The sequence below is a fragment of the Branchiostoma floridae genome, unplaced genomic scaffold (assembly GCF_000003815.2).
Source record: "Branchiostoma floridae strain S238N-H82 unplaced genomic scaffold, Bfl_VNyyK Sc7u5tJ_347, whole genome shotgun sequence".
Classification (NCBI taxonomy): domain Eukaryota; kingdom Metazoa; phylum Chordata; class Leptocardii; order Amphioxiformes; family Branchiostomatidae; genus Branchiostoma; species Branchiostoma floridae.
This window is the reverse complement of record NW_023365809.1, coordinates 36,626-47,145: the sequence shown is the minus strand read 5'-3', so window position 1 is coordinate 47,145 and position 10,520 is coordinate 36,626. Positions and strand designations below refer to the sequence as shown.

The 10,520-nt window shown below is 39.5% G+C and overlaps 1 protein-coding gene across 1 annotated transcript; it reads left to right on the top strand.

The window, feature by feature from the left end:
• Positions 1 to 257: 257 nt before the first annotated feature.
• On the top strand, positions 258 to 8,488 carry LOC118408695 (cholesterol side-chain cleavage enzyme, mitochondrial-like). Its single transcript, XM_035809550.1, has 10 exons — positions 258 to 521; positions 869 to 1,056; positions 1,780 to 2,009; positions 3,082 to 3,285; positions 3,934 to 4,094; positions 4,774 to 4,943; positions 6,456 to 6,546; positions 6,923 to 7,067; positions 7,601 to 7,644; positions 8,365 to 8,488. The coding sequence occupies exons 1-10, from the start codon at positions 273 to 275 to the stop codon at positions 8,476 to 8,478; spliced, it is 1,596 nt and encodes a 531-aa protein (XP_035665443.1). The 5' UTR covers positions 258 to 272; the 3' UTR covers positions 8,479 to 8,488.
• Positions 8,489 to 10,520: the final 2,032 nt, after the last annotated feature.

Genomic DNA, 10,520 nt, shown 5'->3' with positions numbered 1-10,520 from the left:
GAACCCCGCGGAGATCGGACACCGGACACCGAAACAAAGGACGCTCTCCGCAGAGTTATTTAGACGTGTAGCTCAACACAAAAGGTCAAGTTGACGTTCTCTCGGAATGAAACTGGACAAAGTTACGATTTTGATAGTAAATCATTACCTTAAAAGGTAATATTAAAGCGTGTCGTCCTACAAGAGAAGTCGAGTAGTACCTATTTTACCTGGTGAGTAGCTAAAGTTTAACGCTAGGAGAATATCCAGGGTAATTCGGAGAGGTAAACAAAATGTCACTCCGGCTGGCCAAGTGTGTGTCGTCCCCAGTCTACTCTGTATCTGGACAACCTAGCCTCGGTCTGCTCTCCTCTCGATGGAAGTCTACTGCCTCCGGACAGGTGGCACACGATGAAGGACAGGAAGGGGCCACAGCCAAGCCTTTCGAGGCTATCCCGGGCCCGAAAGGCCTACCCTTGGTGGGGACAGCTCTGCATGCTGCGATGGGCGGCTGGATGGACAAGTTTCATCTTCATATGCAGGTAAACTAGAGTTCCACGATCTCATACCATCGCCAACCAGGTATTCTATATATGGCCTATTTTGCATAAATCAAGCATATTGACCTCACACTCATCTTAATGATATTAATTAGATTCTTAATATGTAAACGAATTCTCATAAATTATGCAAAAAAGGCCCTCATCTGCATGATTTATGTCCATTAATGATCATCTCCTTCTGAAAAAACTTCTGTCCCAAGAATGAAAGTCATCTTCTTGCACAGAAAACAATTTTTTCTCATCAATTATGCAAACAATACCCTGCTTTGCATAAAATATGTCTGTTCAGCATTGCCCAACTTTCTGAAATATTTTTGATCACACAGAATCGTTGGCGGCAATACGGTTCCATCTACAAGGAGATCATCGGGCCTCAGGAGATAGTTTGTATGTTCGATCCTGAGGATGTTGCAGCTGTGCTGCGAGCGGAGGGCCGCTACCCCCGGAGACATTCCGTTGACAGCTTTTACCTGGCCAGGGAAATCATGGGCCACAAGTTGGGTGTCCTCCTTGAGTAAGTTCAATCGCTCATGACAAGATACATTAGAAAAACATTCATGTTTCGTGATCTGAATTGAACTTGAATACTGGATATCAGATTTCCTTGATATTTACTTTGTGAAAAATCTGATTCCGATAGTATCTGTTTCATTTTGTACTAAAGAAGGCGACAGATGGTCGTTGAAATGCCTGCTGATAATTAAAGAAGGTTGTGTAATGAAGAAGACTTTGTTCAATCAATCTACCAACCTGAAGAAACTATTTTACAGAGTCAAAAATTGTTTTATACTGTAGGAATGGGGGGATGGGGGTGTACAAAACTGTTTTTTTTTCTTATTCAGGTATTGGACCGGTCCAGAAAAACTGAAGCTGAAATATCAGTGGACAGGATGTTGGACCTATTGGAAAATAAACAGATTATATGATCAGGCATTCACACATTTTGGTGCTTACTGGTTTGAACTTTGAGGAAAATAACAAGTAGAGTAGAGTCTATAATTATTTCTACCAAGTCAATTGTACAAAGGCAGTTAGCCTGTAAGGACTGAAACGCCAGTAGGAGTCAAATACTCCACAAAATAGATTTCTTTGTAGTGAAATAGACAATTGTTTTTTGAGTATCGTTCATTCTCAAGTTTTCACATACTGAATCAGGTCCAGGTTCAGGTCCAGACCTGGACCTGATCCTCTAGACCTAAACTTGACCTGGACCTGAATTTTCTGTACCTTTATGTAGGAATGATGAAAAATGGCAGCAGTACAGGACTGTGATGAACAAGAAGCTGCTCCGACCCCAGCAGGCGGCAGCCTTCACCCCCATGATGGATGAAGCTGCCTCTAACTTCATGTCTTATCTACGGAGGAAGAGAGACCAGGGGGGGATGGTGACGGACTTACAGGCACATCTTTTCCGCTGGGCCATGGAATGTAAGTATCAAATACAGTGCATCTGTATCTATATAGCCGGTATAATGGCGTAACTAACACACTAGCTTTGTTATATTACTCTGAATGATCTGTCACACCTAACGTTTGCACATGCAAGCGTTCTTTTAAACTCCAGAGAAGATGCCCCTACTGTGCTTCAGGTGATAACAAATTCCACTCTACGATAGTTCTGGGAAAGTACGAATTTTTGAACACATCAATCCTAGGTTGGTAACTCTGGTACTTGAAGCAAGACAATGTTTATTTTGCAACAATATTTGGTATAGTTTGCAAATCTATTCATGGACATTATGAGAAAACGGCTAAAATTACAAACGATAAAGTTGCAATTACTTATTATAATCCTGTCAAATTACTTCATGTATACAGTCAAACCTGTATTAGCAGCCACCTTTGCATAGCGACCACCTGGCCATAGTGGCCACTTTTTGTCGGTCCCTTGGATTCGTAATGATTAAGAAATAGGCTTAGCGGCCACCTGTCCAACGCAGCAACAGCCACACGATTTCAGGTCCCCTTGATACAGAAACACTGCCTATTGCAACCATACTGCAGCCTTATGTCACCCTGCACCGTGTTTGAAATTGTAGTTTGCGAGGATTTGGAGTTCCTGACAGGGTCATTTTGGCGGTTGCAGAAGGTATGCATGCCTTGAGCTTTAAAGTGCAAGTCTTAAATGTTGGTGAATTTACCGATCGAGACAATGTTACTTGGTGAGAAAGATTAGAAGGAACTGAAATCATGTGTATCTTGCTCATGGTCAATTGATCAGCATTTTCTCTATAGTGGCCACCTGTCTATAGTGGCCATATTTCTCCAGTCCCTTGAGTGGCCGCTATAGACAGGTTTGACTGTACCTGTAAAATGCAAAAGTTTATGTGAATAACATTGCACTGTATTTGTCAAGGTAGAATTGCACTGTGCTTCATAAAATTGCTGAGTACACTAAGTTTCACTGCTGATTTCACAGTAGGATTAGGCATTTTTGGTCATATACCATTAATCGTTGGCCAAATCAATTTTGTTTCTTGATTTAGAAAAAAACTTGAAGAGGAAAATGACCTTTGCCTTGATTTTTTCTCCTGTCTAGCGGGCTGTACGGCCATGTTTAATCAGCACCTTGGTCTCCTGAGCGAAGATCCTCCCCAGCTAGCAAAGGACTTCATCTCGTGCTCGATGGCCATTCTTGACACAACCAACACCATGATGACCATTCCTCCAAAAGTTCACAAAGCACTGAACACCAACGCTTGGAAAGAGCATCTGGAAGGGTGGCAAACCAGCTTCAGAGTCAGTATGTATAATTCTCCAACTCTCAGATAATTCTGCCAGGTACTGTAAATGCAAAAATGTTCGCAGTGTTTTTATGTTGGCGGGTTTTGCGGTAGCCACCTTACCGCGAACTTAAAACCGCCGCGAACATTTTTCCATTATAGTATGAGACTGCATTCAATGGCTCTACCGCGAACTTAAAACCACCGCGAACACTCCATTTTTCCACTACCGCGAAAGTAAATGCCTGCGAAATTAAATGCATTTACAGTTAAAAGAACCTTACACATAACAAACTATGTGTGTGTGTATATATGTGTGTGTATATGTGTGTGTGTGTATGTGTGTGCATAACTGTATATTATGTTTGCATAGGTGTGTTTGTGTGTGGAGGTGTGAGGGGGGCTTACATATGGGTGAAGGGGGGAAGTCTTCTAGCCTGGTATCAAAACCTAATTATAGCTCCCGAGTCCCTTCTGTCTTCTCCTGAAATAGTATTTGTGGAGAGGACAGAAGAGACTTTGAGTTATAATAGGTTTAAATACTAGGCTATGCTATTGTTTGATTTTGATATGAAATAAATGGTATAGATTTGTTTCTTAAACTAACAATGCTTTACTTGCTTACTTACAACAAACTAACGATAGCCTTTTGAAATTTTCTTCTTAAGCCAAGCAACTGATTGAGGAAATTATGGAAAGAGAGCTGAAGAAGGAGAATGAAGAAGATGAAGAAATCTCAGACCTGGTCTCCTACCTGCTGTCAGTGAAGCTCCGCCCTGAAGAGGTGCTGGCAAACATTGTTGATGTGCTAGGGGGCGCTGTTGATACAGTAAGTCACATTACGTTTCTAATTAAGGCCTGGGAAAAATAATGTTGTGTTCCATGTTTCCCTACCTACCCTAGAAAAAAAAACTACAAAAGCTCTAAAATCTACTGAAGCTCTACATATTTCATGGAGGTATGAGGTCACTGAATTCTAGTTCACTTTTTTAAATTTCTCGTTTTCTTCCTAATGATTGTGAATTTTGTTTCTTTTTGCTAATTCAGTCTTGTATACATTTTTTCAAAGCTCTAAAATCTACAAATCTACAAAAGGTCTAAATATTTCAGGGAGGTACATGTATGAGGTTGCCAAACTGTAGTTTATTATTTTTGTGAATTTCTTGTTTTATTCCAAATAATTGTGAATTTTGTTTCTTTTTGCTAATTCTGTCTGGTATACATTTTCCCATTGACACCCATGAGGCAACTGGCATCCTTATAGTACGAAATTGAAAACAGGAAATAAGAACCTTTTCTGGACCTTTAACCTAACTTCCTGTCAGTGTGTCTCCAATAGACTTTGACACCCAAAACCTGACATGGCAAATCTCGCAAATATACTTTATGCCTGTATGTCATATGTTTGGACATGTCTTATGACATACGTCATCCAGAATCTTATCTTACAATTTGAAGGTTTTAGAGCAAAAGTTATGCTTTGTTACAGTTTGTATAAAATATTTCAGACATCAAACACCATGGCTTTCACCATGCACACCTTGGCAAGGCACCCTGACATCCAGGAGAAACTGCATGATGAGGTGATGAGGGTTGCGCCTGATCGTCAAGCACCCGTCACACAGGAGCAGGTGCAGAAGATGCCCTACCTTAGGGGCGTAATCAAGGAAATTCTACGGTTAGTACTGTGGACCCTGAAATTATGACTCTGTGAATATGTTTTCCCAATGCATTTAATACTGTGCTACAGAATTGTTTCAACCCTGACAGCCACCTTCCCACTCCAGTGCCCAAAATACTTTTTTCAGCCAGGTTGTCCAAGTGGCAACCTGAGTCAAAAGCCAGGTTGCGACATCAAAATTTCAGGTTGCCCCACTTTCAAGTTGTTACTTTCTTCAAATCAGCTACTTATCCATTATCTTTTCTTCCAGTTGTATGTAACTATGTAATATGTTTTATGTTATCCAAAAAATAAATACAAAATCTCATGCATGTAGGTGTGTGTGTGTGTGGGGGGGGAAGCAGTGTTCAAACTGCAAAATTTCAGGTTGCGCAGCATACAACCTGGGTTCAACATAAGTTGCGCCAAGCAAAATGTGGTTGCATCTTTAAGTGGGCAAGTGGTATTTTGAGCACTGCACTCCTATGAAATTAAGTTCCTACGAAAATAGATGAATTGAGTAATGTAAAATGTATTGGGCATCCAGTAAATCACCACATACGGTAACACACCAGGTCTGTACTGAAGAGTACTACCAGCTGTTTATGCAGTGTAGGTATCTAGGCAGATTCATGATTGGTTTACTCCCATTGGGATAGACACCTACTAATACCACACATACTCTAATTACGTGTGATGGGTTCATGAATTGATGAATGTGCACAAGATATGTGGTTCCTCTCAAACACCAGAGAGTCACAACACCTTGATTACATCACTGTAACACTATCTAAACAATTTACAAAACGAGAACCCTTAGGGTATTTTCCTGTGTGAGTGGATCAATCCTTACAATCCGGTCTTGCGCAGCTTGTTCTGTACAAAACTAGTGTTATATGCTTTAATGGATTTTTACCAGGAATCAAGAACAAAGAAACAAAATCATCACATACATTTAGTTCAGAAGTACTTGTTTGATAAAAATGCGTTAATGGTTGACTTGCTTTTCAAGCAGGCATGAGATCGAGGGGTATTGGTCCAGAAATATGAGGTCCCATTCCTGGCATTTCTGGTTAGATGTTGTGTCCTTTGAATGGAACTCTAATGCAGCTCTCTCCCACCGGGTTAATCATCAACACCCAGTAGGATTTTCATGCAGTCGGCTTTTTCCTTGGTGGCCAGCAATTAACTCCCACTGGGCAAAGTCTAACTGCGTGAAAATCCTACCGGGTGTGAACGATTACCCCGGCGGCTGAGAGCTGCACTGGCCCCATAGAGAGCCTACACAAGGAGATTGGATTCCAGGTTATATATTATAAAGCAAGTGACAAACGTAAATGATTACCGGATTTCATTTGATGTCAGGTGAAAGTGGATATCGATGAATAGTCTCCAACTTCTAATAGCATTCCTTGGACACAATGGATAACAACCCACTGCCCCTATGTGCTCTTAAAGGATTTTGGATACTTAACTTTTTATTTCTTTGTTTCCTAATACCACCACCTCCCATCATCCCCCACCCTGCAGATTGTACCCAGTGGCCTATATCTTCAGTCGAGTCCTGAACCATGACGCTGTGGTGCACGGGTATAAAATTCCCGCTGGAACAAATCTAGTGGTAAGATGTGCCTCAATCAACATTTGAGCACAAGTACATGTATGTATGTATGTATGTATGTATGTACGTATATACATGTAGAATATAAACATAGAATTTAAGGAGGCTTTTTTTAGATGGTTCATATAAACAAGAATAAAAAAGGGCCCAGAATGCAGCCTTGTGGTACAACTTAATGTTGTTTCTTAGTACTCAATACATATTTTTGAGACCAAGTCTACTGTAAAACATTACTACTGTACTCATGCAATCAATCAATCAATCAATCAATCACCTTTATTTAAACAGGAACTAGATAGATATTTTCCAAGAAAATGGCACAATATTGTTGTGTTAAATTGACAATTTTTGTTTGATATTGTGCAATTCCCTGCAGGTTTGTCCATATGTGATGGGAAGGGATCCGAAGAGCTATGACAATCCGGAAGAGTTTCGCCCTGAGAGATGGTACCGAGAGAACCGAGAGAGTGTCAAAGCCTTCTCCTGGCTTCCCTTCGGCTTTGGGGCACGAGGCTGTGTTGGTGGGTAAAATGTATCCTTTTGTGTGTCTCTGATAAGTAGCGGATGACGCACCCTAGTCAGTGCATTTTTTTTTATTCCAGATTTTTTTATATCATGATAGTAGCTAAGTAATCCATCAAAATGTTCGCAATCCTGCTACATATCCAGTTTCATCCTTAAAAACTCCTAGACCTACACCATAATCACTTTATGTCAAAGAAGGGTCTCTGTGTAGCCAACAGCTGAATTTTAAGGCATTATATTTATCTGATGAACAAAAATGGGGAAGGGAATTTCCCGAGCAGCCTCGTAACCCCTGCTTCGCCCTATTGAGTCAGTGAAGTCAAGCTTGCCTATAAGCTTGATGTTTCTGACTTACGGAGAAGAGATGCTGCTATCTTCATGATGGTAACATCAGGCCCTACAAACCTGATTTAGAAAAAAAAGTCTAGTGACATTGAATTGTGTTCAGCCATTTTGTGTAGTATTAGCATAAATATATCTGAGTTGCTGCAATATTCCGTTTTCTAATGAAATATACTTTTTTCCACAGGCCGCCGTATTGCCGAGACAGAGATGCACCTGGTCCTCATAAGGGTTGGTATTTTTTGGCAACACCTCATCAGGGGCAAAGTCACAAACTCACCCAGTGAGTGTGTGAGTGACAGGAGCAAAGCCTAGTATAGTAGTAGTCTCAGTTTGAAATTCTGTCACTGTTGCCAGAAATGATTCCTTGTGCAATTCAAATTTTTGGTTACACCTCGGGAGAGTGGTCAAGACATATAATTAAGGGTTAATGACCTGCCCCGACGTCTATATGGAGTCATAACGCCTGGTCCTTTGCTATAACAGCCAAATGAAACCACCGCTGTTCCTGGCCATGTGATAATAGATGTCAAGAGCTTTGGCCATAGAAAAGGGCTGTTTTGAGTACTATCACAGCTGTTTATAACCAGTCTGTATGTTTTTGATAAAATTTGAATGTACAAAATTCCAACTTTGTATTCATAGTGAATACTGCACCCTTTCTTTGCTAAAATTTACAATATAATTGACAATATAGATGTTACTGCATAATACATGGTATTGGTATTCTGGATGGACACTGAGTCTCTGATGTTGAACTTTTATAATGTCACAAGTTTTACAAGTACTATGAATAGGTTTGAAATATATAAGTCAAGTACATGATGTATATGTATGTATATACAAGTGTAGTCCCTATACAGAACAGATTCAATGTTCAAATTGATGATATAGTACTGTTGCTGTTACATTGTACTTTCCTCATTCCCTCACATTTTTTTAAAATTCCAGATTTGCCAGAATTTTGTGCTGGAGCAGAAGAAAGATGAAGAACTTGTTGGCAGGATCAGACTGGTCCTGATCCCTGACAAATCAGTGGACCTCAAACTCACCGACCGCAACTGATGTTTGGTGCTGAAGAACATTAGGTAGTCTTGAGCACATTAAGTGCTGATTGGTTGACTAGTTGATTGATTTGTGCCAGAAGCATGTGGATTCAATCATGTGGTTGACATCTGCACATGCATGAATTTTTGTCCGTTTCCAAGAAAAAAAGTTTTTAACCATACTGTAAACAAAGCTGCTGCAAAATGATTAAACATATACTGTAAGTCACAAAAAACATATCAGTAAATGGATGCTAATGTCTTACAATGCCAATATTTAGTCAATTCCAAATTCAAAGAAGAAGATATAAAAGAACAAGAATTAAGAATCTATTGTTTCATATAACATACTGTAAGTGTTTAGATATTTTTTCCAAACCACTTAGATTTCATAATGAATGCAATTTTTTCTCCATTGATGTCATGGATGTTATCTACACATTGACTCAACATGGCCTTACTTGAAAAACAAAGGTCTTATATTAATTTGTGGCGGTGGTATTACTACAAACCTGTAAGTAAATGGCTACTATTTACTGGTTTGCCTTTCTTGGCCATGGTATTCCTTCGTTCTAGAAGATGACTGTCTGTGTGCCTACTTAATGTTATAAAGCCTCATAATCTACAGATTGACAGAGCCAATAATCATGTATTATGATAATAGGCAATTAATGATCAATTTGTATAGGTGGCATGTATAGGTGGCCCAAATGTAATGGATTATATGAATATAGATAGATTTTCCTAATATTTGGAATTTTTTACAATAGTTTTTAAAACAATCTTGAATGATTGATCATCAAGAAGGTTATATTTTTTGGAGGGTGTGTCTGTCTGTCTGTGAACAGCATAAGTCGGGAAGGCCTGGGCGGATTGTCATGTTTTATATATAGTATAATTACATTGGTTGCAGTATGATACCACACTTAGACCATAGAACCGGTAGTGCAAACGATACGTTAAACTCAACACGTTGATATATTCATATACATATTCGTTACTCCGTTTGTATTTACGTATTTGTATGTATGTATAGACAAAGAAGACCTATACGCTATACGGAAGCCCCTGTACGTTTTTTTTGTCAATAAAGATATACTAATAAAGTTTAATCTTCTTTCATAACACATAAAATTCTACCAACATTCCACCAGTTGAAATGAGAGATGGTATACCCGATATACGAGCGACCTCGTACTGATTGGAAGTTGATGCAAACACTGAATAATTGAATCTAGTGGCGTAACTAGTTTTACCTCCGAGTAAGACCACAGAAAGTAAATCTTATGGATGACATCCTCTGCAGACGTGACGGCAAAATTAATAAGATAGGGCGAAAAAACAAGATGGGTAAAAAAAAACAAGATCGCAAGAATGACAAAATATGGCATCACAACCAGAAAGGCAGCAATTCCTGTATTTAAAAAGTGCACGTAGTAAAAGTGACACTAGTGTGGTAGACTGCTCATGGCTTCCTTCTATGTGCCACTCATACAATTATCCAGCAAGTTTCACTTCTGCAACTATAAATCAAAGCTACCTCAATTCTACGTATAATTATTAGGTTACAACACAACGTATTTACCCATTTTGGTCTATCTGACCATCCCTGGATAAGAAAACAATTCCTGTGTTTTTTTCTGAAATAAGGTAAAAATTAATGAGCGCGGATGTCATCCATAAAATCAAATTACTGTGGCCTTGTTGAAGGACACTAGTATTGCTAAGTTTGGAAGAGTCTAAGTCTCGGACGGATCCAGCCATGCACTGGAGTTTCAAAATCATCCTTGCAACAACATGGATACTAAAACAACAATTGACGTGCTATGCCCAGAACAATGGTAAGATTTAATAAATATTTACCTGTCTTAGTTTTTCTTTGGCTTAGAGCGTGATCACATAGGTCGTGCGATTGCCATACGATCGCTAGCTTTGGGCGTTTTGGAGGACAAAATTGTATGTCTCCTGCAAAGTTCAACTGTCTTGGTACACAAAATGCTGCTTTGGATCCATGCCGATGGTTGGTTCTGTCACGTCCTGCTTGAAAATCCTATGGCATCA